General features: G+C 42.9%; 4 protein-coding genes across 4 annotated transcripts; all 4 read right to left on the bottom strand.

The window, feature by feature from the left end:
- Positions 1 to 1,364: 1,364 nt before the first annotated feature.
- BDB00DRAFT_824319 (SNF2 family N-terminal domain-containing protein) lies at positions 1,365 to 6,264 on the bottom strand. The gene is made up of 4 exons (XM_053123601.1): positions 5,930 to 6,264; positions 5,737 to 5,856; positions 5,468 to 5,674; positions 1,365 to 5,400 (listed from the first exon to the last, which is right to left on the bottom strand). Exons 1-4 carry the CDS (start codon positions 6,075 to 6,077, stop codon positions 1,451 to 1,453), a joined length of 4,425 nt encoding a protein of 1,474 aa, XP_052979556.1. The 5' UTR covers positions 6,078 to 6,264; the 3' UTR covers positions 1,365 to 1,450.
- BDB00DRAFT_383042 (uncharacterized protein) lies at positions 6,146 to 7,401 on the bottom strand. The gene is made up of 2 exons (XM_053117165.1): positions 7,352 to 7,401; positions 6,146 to 6,792 (listed from the first exon to the last, which is right to left on the bottom strand). Exons 1-2 carry the CDS (start codon positions 7,356 to 7,358, stop codon positions 6,185 to 6,187), a joined length of 615 nt encoding a protein of 204 aa, XP_052979555.1. The 5' UTR covers positions 7,359 to 7,401; the 3' UTR covers positions 6,146 to 6,184.
- A 651-nt stretch (positions 7,402 to 8,052) lies between these two features.
- BDB00DRAFT_382991 (GWT1-domain-containing protein) lies at positions 8,053 to 10,137 on the bottom strand. Its single transcript, XM_053117164.1, has 7 exons — positions 9,928 to 10,137; positions 9,496 to 9,849; positions 9,247 to 9,426; positions 9,041 to 9,170; positions 8,850 to 8,951; positions 8,368 to 8,750; positions 8,053 to 8,264 (listed from the first exon to the last, which is right to left on the bottom strand). The coding sequence occupies exons 1-7, from the start codon at positions 10,042 to 10,044 to the stop codon at positions 8,112 to 8,114; spliced, it is 1,419 nt and encodes a 472-aa protein (XP_052979554.1). The 5' UTR covers positions 10,045 to 10,137; the 3' UTR covers positions 8,053 to 8,111.
- On the bottom strand, positions 10,086 to 11,287 carry BDB00DRAFT_824316 (Sin3 associated polypeptide p18-domain-containing protein). Its single transcript, XM_053123600.1, has 4 exons — positions 11,147 to 11,287; positions 11,006 to 11,055; positions 10,856 to 10,915; positions 10,086 to 10,747 (listed from the first exon to the last, which is right to left on the bottom strand). Exons 1-4 carry the CDS (start codon positions 11,171 to 11,173, stop codon positions 10,345 to 10,347), a joined length of 540 nt encoding a protein of 179 aa, XP_052979553.1. The 5' UTR covers positions 11,174 to 11,287; the 3' UTR covers positions 10,086 to 10,344.
- Positions 11,288 to 13,777: the final 2,490 nt, after the last annotated feature.

The following is a 13,777-nucleotide window of genomic DNA, read 5'->3' as shown; positions in this document are numbered from 1 at the left end:
ATATTTACTATATACTACTAAGATTTGATATGTATCCTTATCAGCAATCCAACAATGTATTTGGCTGAAATATAAGCTCTATATTATCAGCAGCATAGCTCTTAGAGGGTGCAATTCTTAAAAGAAGTTCCTGATCCAAAACATTTTTCACAGTCAGAATACTTGTAGGCGGCGTTACTGAATTGCAGGTAATGGTCAAGATTTTAAATGGCCAGTTTTCTTTGGTTGCGATTTCTCTTTTTATATATGTACTGTAGTTGCAATACATTCTTGTTTAGCGTAACATGAAGTTTACTATGTACAGACAAATGTACATCACAGAACGGGTCATCAATGTATATGGATACGTACATACATAACAAAAAATGCAATTTCTGGTCTATTTCACCAATACACAAATATATTATAAAAAGTAGCCTTCAATATCCGCAGGCAATTTCCATTGATACCCACTCACTTTCTTTATTTCATCTACAAGACACGTGTAGTGCAAGCTAATATGTACTCATATCAAGAATTGAAAATTCATCTGCTGTCATCTGTGCACAATTTTGAGTATTACATACAATATTTACAAGTTATTCCAGCAATCGTAGTTGTCTCGCTATCTGTACAAGTTTGAACGCACCGACTTAAAGCACTCATACAACGAATGGGCTTCTTGTACATCCTTTCTCCAAATGTAGCATACACATGTACTCAACTATAATCAGCTAGGTTGCTGGACACTATCGTAAACTTTTAAAACGGTAATAATTTTTTTTGTGTGCAATGATGCTATCAAGTGAACAGTATATTCGGGTGTAGGTATGATCCAAAATCCAGATCAAAGCACAACAACTACCACCATTTATGCTGTTGCTTTACATTGAATTTTTGGAATTTCTGTACCTATGATGGTGGCTCGATAGTTCATGCGAACAACGCTTTCTCATTGACTACCCACTGCGATCAATTGTATGAAAGGAAGTTTGGAGCCTGGTCTTCTACACCAAACTAGATCCTAACCTTTATCATCAACTTGGATAGGCCCGATGCCTTTGCTTCAACCATTCAATTAAAAACAATAGCCGTTTAGTCTGTTCTCGTGGCATGCTGCTGTGATTACTGGACTTGGGATTTCAACCGTGTCCCATACACACATTCGACTGACACCTCACTGGCATTAAAGCCGCTTGTCCAGCTTCGCCACCCCTAGATCACTGCCAATGATTAATCGTTCCATAACCACCCCTCCCCGCTCTCTTTCTAGCTTTGTATAATCCCTTTTTTTTCTTATCTCCAACACACAACTGCTTTGTACATGTGATTCAGGGTGGTAGTTTATTGGCCTACCGGCTCATACCAAACAAAGAAAGATGTTAATTAAAAGAAGAGCGTGTATTTATGTATGTGTGTGCATGTGTGTGTGTGTGTGTGTGTGCAAATAGAGGGAAGAAGAATAGAAGAACTAGTAGCGACGATCGCGCCGTTCGTCACGACGGTCTCCGTAATCACGTGAATGCTGATGTGAGCGATGGTGATGATGCCGTCGATGCGATGAGGACGATGGAGGGGTATGATGGTGATGACTACTGCCGTTGTGAAGATGAGTGGATGAGGAAGTGGTTGAGGAGCGACCTTCTTCGGTTGCTGTAATTGCTTTCGAACCAGAAGATGTTGGCGTTTGCTGGGAGGATGGAGGCGGATTGCTCTTTAGGCGGTTCCAGATATTGACTAGATCCTTGTATTTTGGACGCTTGCTGGGCCAGAAGCGCTTGACATAGAGCCACATATCGCGATGGTAGCGATGTCGGTCCTGTCGACTGCGATTGCTTGATAACCGATCCATGTTTTTATCGATACATTTGCCAATTTTGCCAACACATTCCTTGATGAACGCTGCAACCTTGTCCTTTTCCAACTTGTTCGTCTCGTCCCTTAAGCGAACTAATACAGATCGAACAGGCTCCAATGCACGCTTGGCTTCGTCTTCATCGTAACTGGCGTACATTTCTTCCAAATCCGGTTCCTTGTTCTCCTTTTCAGTTTTCTTGGCTGAGGACGGTGTGCCAGAACCAGCTGCTGCTGCTGCTGCAGCGCCGGCAGCTGGTGATGATCTACTGCCCGTGGTTTTGCCCTTACGCTCGCGTGCTGATGGCGTGCCAGGCGATCCCCGTGCTTGCTGTTGGGGTGATGATCGTTTGTGGTGGTGATGGTCATCTGACTGTGGATGATGTCGCGCCGCCGCCACACTGCCCTCCTTTTTACTAAATTTGAGAGTCGATTGCTTTTGAGGCTTCGTTTGCCGCGTCTTTTCATCTTCTGCAAGCACCTTGAGTAGTTGCTCAGTACGTCGTACCAGATGAATTGCCTTGGGGGTCCGCTTATCGTCCTTGTCCTTGGCAGCTTTTACATTGCTCTCGTCGTCGTCACCATTGTGATTCAGGAAAAACTTGTCTTGTAAACCTAGGTCGAGGTCAGCCTGGATCTGGGTCCAGCTGCCAAATCCATGTCGATCAACACCCACCAGTAGCATCGCATCTTCCTTTTGACCCCATGGACAGGACCAGCCTTGCACGCGCTTCGCACCCAGGGACATTCGGAATTTGAGTGTGTTACTCATGGCATGCATCCGCTGCCGAAGCACCTTCATATCATGATGTCGTTGGAGGACCTGGCCCGCATTGACGCTTTGGATTCCGCGCCAGGTGAAAAGAATTGCCTTTTGCTTTGTGTGTCGCACTTCGCGAAGCATGGTTTCTTCGTCTATTGGCGTCTTGGATGAAGTCGACGAGGAGGAAACTGAAGCTGCCTGCAGCTGCTCGGTAATTTTGTCCTTGCACGCACTGACCAGATCCTCACACATATTAAGAATCACCGTTTTATCCTTGTGTTCCAGGTCTGTGTCACGCACAGCTTCGTCGTACCGCTTTTCGACGTCGCCCCATTTCAGTAAACAGCGAATAAGTGCTCGAAGATCCTTTTCGCTGATATCGTCCGACTTGTTGCCATTGCTGTTCTTTTTGCTGCTACTACTGGTGGACGCGCCAGCCTTACGCCGTCGTTTGCGTGTTGACTTTTCAGTTTCTTCGTCTGAAAAGTCGTCGATAGCATTCTCGCGATATGTCCGTCGATTCTTCTTCGCTGCACGATCAAACAGCGATAGCTCGTGCTCGATGATCTTTTGTTCCTCGTTGGCACGGCGCTCACCATCTGGTATAATCTCGCCCCAACTCAAATCGTTTGCTGTGCCGCCATAGTCGGAAATTTTGAACTGCGCCAAAAAGTCCTCGCTGCCAAGCGCACTGTCTTCATCTTCCAGTGTCTCGGTATGCTCAGCACGTGCCAAAATATCGTCCAGATCCATATCATTGAGCTTTTCCGTGTTCTCATTAGACTGAAACATGTTTTGCGCGCCAAACTTCAAAATGGCCGACATTTCGTCCTTGTTAAACGGAAGCTGGCGGATCTTGCCCGATGACGTTGTCAAAGCATTGTCCGGTAGCAGCGACAGACCCGAGGTATCCATCTGCTTGATAATACAGTATTCCAATACCATCTTGCGCTTGGCACGTTCAATGATGTTCTCCTCCATGGTTCCCTTGGTCACGAAGCGATACACATTGACCGATTTTGTTTGGCCAATACGATGTGCTCGCGACATGGCCTGTAAATCGTTTTGCGGATTCCAATCCGAGTCAAAAATAATCACCGTGTCGGCAGTCACCAGGTTGATACCCATACCACCTGCACGCGTCGAGAGCAAAAAGACAAAATCAGGACTGTCAGGTGCATTGTAGTGCTCGATTGCCTTGGTACGTTCTTCTGTTCGCATCCGTCCGTCCAAACGCTGGAATGGATGGCCACGTAAGGACATGTATTCGGACAGAATGTCTAGCATCATCACCAGCTGCGAAAAGATCAAAACACGATGACCATCCGACTTGAGTCGCGTCAAGAGTTTGTCCAACAATACCATTTTGCCACTGTTTTCGACAAGGCCGCGCAGTTGTTCGATCCGACTAGTCCGCACAAGCTCGGTGTCCTGAAAAAGGAACGGATGGTTACTCGCTTTTTTCAACTCAATGGCAATATTAAGCCACTGCTTTTTGATCTTCTCAGAGCCGCGATTGAGCACTTCAAAGTTCTTGGTCAGAATATTCTTATACAGATCGCGCTGCATGTCGCTCATTTCGACGCGGAGAATGCGCTCGGACTTGTTCGGCAAAGATTTTTCGACATCCTTCTTCAATCGCCGCAACATGATGCTTTTCAGGCTTTCGTGCAGCTTCTTGATTTTTTCCTGTTGATGATCGTCGTCCTTATCCAAATCGACGTTCAGTTCACTGAGGTCCATTTCCGGCATCAAAAATCCAACCAACGCCAGTAGTTCCTTGACACTGTTCTGGAGCGGCGTGCCCGTGACAAGTAAGCGGTTGACGGTGTGGAAGCTTTGAAGAGCCTCATACAGCTGACTTTCTGAATTCTTGAGACGATGGGCTTCGTCGACAGCAAGATACTGCCATTTTAAAGATCCCAATTCGACACGGTCTTTTAAAACGATTTCATAGGTTGTGACGAGCACGTTGAACTTGAGTTTCTTGGTACCGCTCAGATAAAACTCTTGCTCACGCATCACTTGACGAGCCTTACGGTTACCGACATAGCAGATGGCATTCATATCCGGAGCCCACTGCTTGATTTCAGACATCCAGTTGTCCGACGTCGACAGTGGTACAACGACCAAGAATGGGCCGTACACAGAGTGCTTGTGGAACAAAGTGCTCAAAAAACTGATCGTCTGCACAGTTTTGCCGAGACCCATTTCGTCTGCCAGAATGCCGTTCTTGTTATTGCACCAAAGCCAATACATCCAACTCGCGCCGTGCAGCTGATAGTCGCGCAAGGTGCCTCCCTGAATAAAGCTGGGTTGTTCGCGCAAGATGGAGAACGTCGGTCGTGACTTGATGTATGCAGCGGAGCGGCCAGGAATATTCTGGCTTTGTTCTCGGTCGAGGAAGCTGTCAATTTCGGCTTGGTGGTTATCGGATATGAGCTCGGATGTTTCCCAGGTGCAGTCGTCATAGTGCAGCCGTTTCCATTTTACAAGATACTCGCAATCAGGCGGTGTTCCTTTCATGGCAATGATGCGGTCGACGGTGCGCCAGTGTTGAATGTCTTCACGGCGTCGCTCAGTGTTGATGTCCTGCTGTTCAAGTTCTTCTTGCGTCGTCTCCGGATGGCGTCGGAATTCCATTTCTTCGTACACAGCAGTTTTGATGTAGTTTTCAAGTTTTCTGAATCCCTTGAAGGATCTGAGGTACTCGTACGTATCCCAAGTGTCGTGCAAATGAGACCAGGACTTCCACTTGATCAGGAACTCCATGTTTTGTTCAGGTACGTCTTCAGGTTCATCAGCTGTATTTGATTCACGAATCATTAATAAGATTTGCGATGCATTGCTATGTTTACCGAGTTGCCATACCAAATTGTTCGCGTCGTCGGTGATCGTGTACGCTTTCAATGACATCGCCTTCTTCTTCTTCAGGCTGCGGGGTATATGAACTATTCGCGGCAAACGCATCGTCTTCTTCTGATAACCCCCATAAATCCGCTTTGTCTTCATTGTAGTTGGTGACTGTTCGCTTTCGCGTTGAATATCGTAACGCATCACTTGAGGCCGTTCGTGACACTAGAATTCACCGCTGAATTAATTTGATATAATTCTTTCCCAAAGTACTCTGATCAAATTACCTTTGTTGGATCTTCGTTTTTTACCACTTTTCCGTCGTGGACGACCATACGTCTCACTGTCTGAGCTGTCTTCTGAAACATTAGCACTTCCGCTTTCTTCGTCAAAACCGGCCCATTGATCTAACAGCAGTAGCAAGATATTTTTTTTAATATTGTGGATATTTTCACGATCCGCGCGTTCCAATATACGTACTATGTAGTTGGTTATGTGTAATTGCAGTAGTAGTTGCTGTTGTAGATCTAGTTCTTCTTCGTTGATTACGTTTCGTGCCGTTTCTGGGTGCACCATAGTAGTCATCGCTGCTGGCATCCAAACTGATATCTTCGCTTGCATCGCTCATTGCCGACTCTCCATTATACGATGGTGTTGAAGTCTAATAAGAAAATCAGTAAAAAGTTTAATTTCGTACGCAAAGGGTTGCTTAGTAATACTGCTAGGCAACACCCTTCAACACTCCGCAGTTCGAATAACGAATATTGGGGGGCGGAAGGACATATTCTTTACCGCATATCGAGTTGCCTTGGATGCTGATGCTGCTGCTGCTCGTCTTGACGATCTGCGTAAACCGTACAATTCGGGGTCCAAGTAGCGGAAATCCGGTTCTTCGGTCCCGATTCGCCGTCGTCGCTCTTCAGTTTCACTGACTTCTTCGAACGTATCATAGCCATTATTATTGACATTAGTGGTAGGAACAGGGCTATCACTGTCGTCGTCATCATCATCATCGTCGTCGTCTTCTTCGTCTTGATCATCATCGTCGGTATATTCATTTTCTTGTTGATGACCCCATTGAGGGCTTGGTGTCAGTTCCTCGCTATTGGATAGCGAACTATCGTCGTCGTCATCTTCAGCGGCAAGTGGTGGCGACAGGCTATTGTTATTGACGGTGGTAGTAGTAGGTACAACGGCAACATCCTCTTCGTCTTCCGAGAAAACGACAACACGCTTTCTACGTTTGCGTGCAGCGACAGCATCGTCTAAACTGTCGTTATCCGAGCTGGTAGCGCCCGATTCTCTCTTTGTTGGTATTGCACTGGTATACTCGTCTTCGGAATCTATTATTCGTTATTTTTTGAGTTGTTGATGTTGTTTGTTATTTGTTAGCACCCATAAAGGAGTATAGAAGAGGAGAGAGAGGTCATAAAAGGAAAAAAAGAGAGAGGGTGTGTGTTGTTGAAAACGGAATGTGCAAAATGTTCTGTTGCCCAAGGCAACACAATATGCGTAACAGACAACAAGGGCAGCCTGTTGCGAGCAAAAGAAAGAAACAAAATAAAGGAGCAATAAAAAGAAAAGGCAATCGCTTCTTCTCCACTAAAAGAGAAAAGAATGCACGCGTCTCCAAGTAAATCGATGGAGAAAGGGTCGTTACGAGCAGTAAAAAAGGGAAGTTGAACAAATAGTAACAGATGCCAACAAACAAGTTTTTTTATGAAATAAAAAAATGAATGCGATGACACAAACGAAAAGTTGCAGGCCGCTTTTTTTCTCCAATGTTATAGACGTCATGCTCATAATATAACAAGGGGAAATGGGAAATGGGATGGAATGTGTGTGGGGGAAGAGAGGATATATATGAAAGGGTAAGCAGTTTTGGGATACAAACGAACTTACCATGCATTGGGTGAGAACAGACGCAGTAAGCACTTGCAAGTCCAAACAGAATTTTTCAACAAAACGGTCGGTGCTTACTGCACCTTCCGAATGTTTTTTTATTGGTTTCACTCCGTTCTTTGGATTTTCTAATTTGCACTCCTCCTCATCATCATCGTCGTCAATATCTTCTTCTTGCTTTTACCCCACACACGCGCATACACTAGCTACTTTTACTGGATTAAAGTTTCATTGATATATCAAGGAGCTGGCTTTTTTCTTATGTATGATGTTGCTTCAAACACCCAGTAGGTGATTAGCTAAGCTTAATCCGACTTAAAAAGCACTTAGCAATAAGTCATACACAGGCTATATGAACACGGGAGATGGTGTTAGTCAACGAGATCTCGTTAACACTTAATGAAAGATTACAGTAACAATAGCCTTATCCTTTTCTTTCAGAGCTTCATCCAGCCGCTCTATGGCATATATACTTTTGCACGAAATGCCCATGGACAGCCTTCAAACATTACATAAAGACGAGGGTATGGTTTTTTATATAAAGTTTAGGTACAAACTATGGGGAAAAAAACTAACCTTTTTGGGGAATCCATTGGATTCTTGGAATCTTTTCTTCTTTTTAAAACAGATGATTGAAAAAAAAGCTTGATCGCTTCACGGATATTACTCGTAGTTACTAGGATAATCGAGCGAAATTGACATAGCAGACCATAATTAAGCATGGCCAGTAAAAAAATGGTTGATAGTGCCTTTGTTTATTTTACAATTTTACTCTAATACCAAACCGACGCCACATGATCCATGGTAAAAGCGAAACAACTGTGATATATCCAAAGCATACCAACAAGCTAGTTGTTGTAGAAGCATACAGTGTTCTCATGCTGAGATTGACCAGTCCAGTAAGCACGTTTGCCTATAAAAATATAAAAAAAAAATAAAGAGAGGAACCGAGTGAGAAGAGGTGGACTCTATTAACAATCTTCCATACCCCTACGCGTCAAATAGAGATACTTTACCCAGAGAAACGTCGAAAGACCATTGACATTGACCGCATCCAAAAGCTCAGGCCCACGAGCCAGCGATGGATTGTAGTCTTCAATCCATACCAACGATGCTAACAGCGTCAAACTGAATGCAACGACCCAGATAACATAGGGTAAATTTGCCATGCGACGAGAAACTTCGAATGCTTGTTCGTCATTGTTGTTTTCCGCCAGGAATCGCCAGCATCCAAGCACGGTCCACAAGAGTGTCGCACGCAGAGTCAGCTGTGCTGCCACCTGCTTTGTGTTGGATCCCTTACTTAGGCCTAACCATCGAGATTCCAATGTATTACTGAGCGATTTTTTAAACACAACGGTACCCGAATCAAGTCCAAGAAGGAATATGGATAGGTAACCTATCGTTACAGAAAAAAGAAAACAATCAGATTGCTGAGGTAATTTTTCTTTCTCTTTTTAGTGAGGAAATCAAAGGATATGGGCAGCTGTAGATGTACCTGCAAAGCTACAAATGCCTTCTTTGTTGGCGCTGATCATATCTACTCGAGGCGCTTCGAGTATCCAACCCTGTAATCCTTGAGATAATGCCACCTGATAACCTTTATATACATATTGACGATACGTTACACGTCATGTTACATTTCTCTCTTTCGGACACTCCCTTTTTTGTAAGGCCATGTCTACTTACCAATAGCTATAGCTAATCCTAATACCGAAAATGGAACCCATTTGTAGAGGAAACTCGCCAAAGTGACGAATGGAGGCAAAAAGCCCAACGTGAAAAAGAAGTTCCAGTGTAATCCATATTCTGAATTATGCTCCTAATATTGATTACCGAAAATACCGCTTTTTTCAATACCTTTTCTTAAGGGATCTTCCTTTACACCCATTTACCTGATAATCAACACCTTTGGTGAGAACAAATCTTGCAAATCCTAGTGTCAAAATAGGCAAAGCAGACCGAATGGCTTTGAATAGCGCCAGCATCTTGGTTTCACCTGGAATCTGGTAAAGGTACGCTCGTGAAGAGACAATGCCCGAGGAAAACACAACAGCGCCCACGCCAACATCCATCTAATCCAAATCCATATCACAATTTAGGATTTTCTGTGTTAAACACTAGAAACTGTATCTAAATATTACCAATGATGTGCCGAATGTCTCCACCTTCGCAAACCGGCGTGGAAAGATAGGGAAATCAACAGCAAGTATTGCCAAACAAGTCACCATCATGATGCCAGCTCGATAGACAGTGAGATACGGTTTGTACCCAGTTTGACTTGTACCATCTCTTGCTGCCTGTTCACTTTTTGAAGTAGTCATAGAAACCAGAAAACCGACCGACAAGATACCGAGTGTCACTAAGGAAGCATGGTCAGCAAGTACCGTTTGGTTTGCCAAGACAGGTACAATGTAAACGAAGAGTTGAATCCAGAATCCTTTCACAAATGGATTGCAATCGCGTTTGCTTAATACTGTCCACAGGAAATGTGATGCCTGCATGAGAAATGCCTTGTGTTATGAAATGGTGTTTGTTCTCTTTAGGCTTCTTCTTTTCAGTCGATATAAACTTACAACAAGAGAAGAGCATACAGCTAAAATCTCGCGAATCGAGCCACCAGTGCAATTAGAGACCCATTCTTCTTGAGCGCGTTTGTAATCTTCATCGCGCATCATGATAGTTGAATACATAATCAAGGGCGAACACCGCACCTCCCTAAATAGGTACTATGCCGATCGTGATAAACGTGGTCGCTGCTGACAAGCATTTAATATAGCATTAAAAATAACTCGCCTTTCATAGTATGTCAATCACTTATCACAGGGAAGCACTCCTAATTACAAATGGCATTTATTTCTCTTTTTTGCTTCTTTCACATGTATGAGTGGATAAAAATATATAAACGACCAGTCCTTTTCTTTTATTCAAGGTGCGAGTTTGCGTTCAAAGGTCGGATAAAGTGAGAAGTCTCATGTGTTGTATGTTTTATTTTAAAAACGGTCGCGTCGTCCACCAAAGGGTCGATCGTCTCGTCGGAACCGTCCATCTCTTGCACCACCACTACCGAATCGACCACCAGGGCGTCTGTCCCGTGCACCGTTACCGCCATCGCGTCCCCAATCGCTGTTACGCCGCATTTTATTTATTGGTGGAGGACCGATATAGATTGCCACATCCAGAAAGTCGCCAATAAAGAAATTGCAATCATCCAAAGTCTTTGTCTGATCTGCTGTAGGTTTGATATTCACAACACGTCCAATGTCGCGTGAGCGATAAACGGCGCGCTGACTGTCGAGGTAAATTAATCGAAACGCGACACGAGCGTCAGGGTGTTTGGCTTCTGGTACCACTTCTTGAATAAGTTGTGCAAGTTCTTCCAGTGTTGCATTTCTCCTATAAAATTATGTTTGTTAATTGGAATGTTTACAGTATGCGAATTTCAAGTTGTTGACGCTAGTCTTTTCGTTTGCCTCTCATCCCACGATCGATGTGTATGTGTACCAGGTATATAATTGAAGTTCATCCGATGTTGGTACGCTGTCGACTTGGAATTCGTTGGTACTAATTGAATATCATGAAATTGTATGAGTATTGTAAAATATGTTTTAATCAATCGCGCGTGATCGAGAAAGAGAACGAGGTATTGCATACGTGTGATGGCCACCGTTTCTTGTAAAGATTCTCAGCAGGAATGGACACTCCTAATGAATGAAAGTTAAAGCTTAGTAAAGAGGCTCTAATGAAACGTCGAGTTATATTATATATCATAGAATTAGCAAATTTTTGAAGTACTTTTTCGCGATCGATCGTTGTAGACATTTTAATGATTTACGGAACAAGAAAGTTGTCGGCTAGCCAGCTCTTTTGTTGTAAGGCGGTTGTATGAACTGGGAACGAATTTCTTTGTAAAGTTGGGAACAGCGCGCACCTGAATAGTACGGGCATTAAAGAGATTTAACCCGTTTCATGCTTGCTCTACGCTTTTCTCTTTCAATCACAATAGTGAGACATATGCATTAATGAAATTTTTGGTGTCTATGAGAATACACAGTAAATTAATTGCAAAATGTGAAGACGACTATATTACGGGCTGTTTCTTAGATGTATTTGTGGAAGCGTTAATTGAAAATGCTACTTCCCAAAATAATGCTGAACTTGCTTATGTTTCTCTGGTAGTTTCACGCAATAGTTTAATGCTCGGATAAAACATGTATTATATGCACGCAGATTGCTATGATTAAATAGGTTAAGGTTTGAATTTTCTGTGTTATACTGTATTATGGGAGACTATGCAGAAATTTGACCGGCGCCAATGGGCATATAGTCACTTCCTTGAGATACAGTTGCGGATGAAGGGTACTGATATATGAGAATGTGATGCATTAACTGTAAAAGCCCCTCTTGTAGAGAGAAATTGTGCTAGTGCAGATTAATACTTAAAGTGTGAGTGGCGTAGAAAGTGTAGTATATCCACGGTACCATATTATAGCTGCAGGAAAAGGAATACTGTATGGTCGATGATGTTGCTGTGTTAAAGCAGGTGGGGATGATGGTAGCTGCAGGCTTCTTCTAAACTTGTTCGTCGTTGTCGTTACAGTATAGCTGCCAACAGGGTTACTTCAACGGTCTATCTCCCTGAGGACGCGGATTAGTGCCGACCGGTTAATGTGACTATTAAGGGACTTATTTCAAAAAGCTCCTTTTCACAACTTCCTCTTTTCCTGTCCATTTTTCTCTTCTTTTGCTATCCTTCAATATCACGAAACCCATATCATTCACTTCTTCAAGTAGCAGCAATATGTATGGCCATGTTATCAAGCATGCTTCCGCTGCGACCTTGGCATTAACAGTTTCGTGCTATGTGTATAGCAAAATATGCCTTATCTTTTAAAACCTCATACGGCATCAACCGACAAGGGCAATATCAGACAGATCCCTTTTTTTAAAGGCTTTGTACCTTATTTCGGTAGGAGGATACGCTTAAAATATCAACTACGTACACAGTTAGTCTACAAAATACTTGTTGAGTGACTTTCTCAACTCAATTAATCTTTTAGGGCACCTATTTGCACTGCATTATAAAATCTTATGTGTTTAAAACGGAAAAGTGGGCCAAAAAATCGGGAAAGATGTTATACGTTTTGAAGTTTCCAGGCAATAAGAAAAAGGAAAAGCTGTTTACTCATAGGATGCACATATACATCTGTGCGCACACATGTATTAGGCCCTATCATGCACATATACATGGGAGTCAAGCCATTCATCTCAATCAATGATCCGATTTTAGCTTATGAATATTTTCAACAAATGGCAGTATTACTTCAAACCGGCCACTCAAAATTTTACGAACGATATTTATGCACAAGATGACGAGCTTTTTTTTCGGACCCATCAGATCAATGGGAAAAAGTACGCGCGACAGGTATGAGTACTATATTTTTCACACAGACAGAAGAAAGAAGAGCAGTAAAAGCGAAGAGAGTCATAAAAGCACAGCCACAATTGGTAGTCATAACATAACACTCTCTGTTATACAGTAATCATGGTAATTCGATTGCTTGCACCAAAGAAAACTGTCAAAATGCAATCAGTTATAGAGCGTGAGGCCGTTGATCTAGTATAGCGTCTATATATTGGACGCCACGACGCGCGACAGACAAGTCGATATTGAGTAAATTTGCAGCTCACGACCATGAATATTATGCTGTTGATTGGCTTTGGGAGACGATTTCCTACATCATCGATTGACGACCCATTATTTTGGGCTGTCATCGCCATGATTGATGAGGACGTAGTACACACCAACCTTGTAAAAGATTGGAGCACATGCTTATTTATGTTTTCACTGCTAGAATACACCTTTTGCTCGCGAATGCGCCAATATGTTAAAGGAGATAAACGTCCGTTATATCGTCGATTAGTGAGAGATATATTCTCATCGTCAACTAATAGCAAGAAGAACACTGCTACTGTAGTACTGACAGCAATAATAACATCGTTGGGTGATGGGGATAATGAAGGTTACGTGAATATTTGCCTCGATAAAAAATCTACATTTACGTAGGTGAATAATCTAAACGAACAGGCAATCGTGGTTACAATGGGTATACATTTTCTTGTTTAAAATGTATGTACATATTTTATTTTGGGTTGTTATTAATGCTACGTTTGCACTCCTCCATCTCATTCTGTCTCAGAGTATTCACACTTGACTATTCGCTCATGCACGACATACATTCACCTATTTCGGTGCACATTCGCGACAACAATAGCATGTACGCACAAGCATCGTTATAACCTTGTTTCTGTTTTAAATTAGAAAGAGCGTAAACTGTTCTATAGATAATTAAATTGAACGAGTTTACTACTATTGGTTTCTTCACTCGAAAAAAGGATGAAAAAAACACATACTATGCTTCATCT

This window comes from Zychaea mexicana (assembly GCF_025766255.1).
Source record: "Zychaea mexicana strain RSA 1403 chromosome Unknown BDB00scaffold_38, whole genome shotgun sequence".
Classification (NCBI taxonomy): Eukaryota; Fungi; Mucoromycota; class Mucoromycetes; order Mucorales; family Lichtheimiaceae; genus Zychaea; species Zychaea mexicana.
Note: the sequence above shows the minus strand (reverse complement) of the source record. Positions and strands in the feature narration are given on the sequence as shown.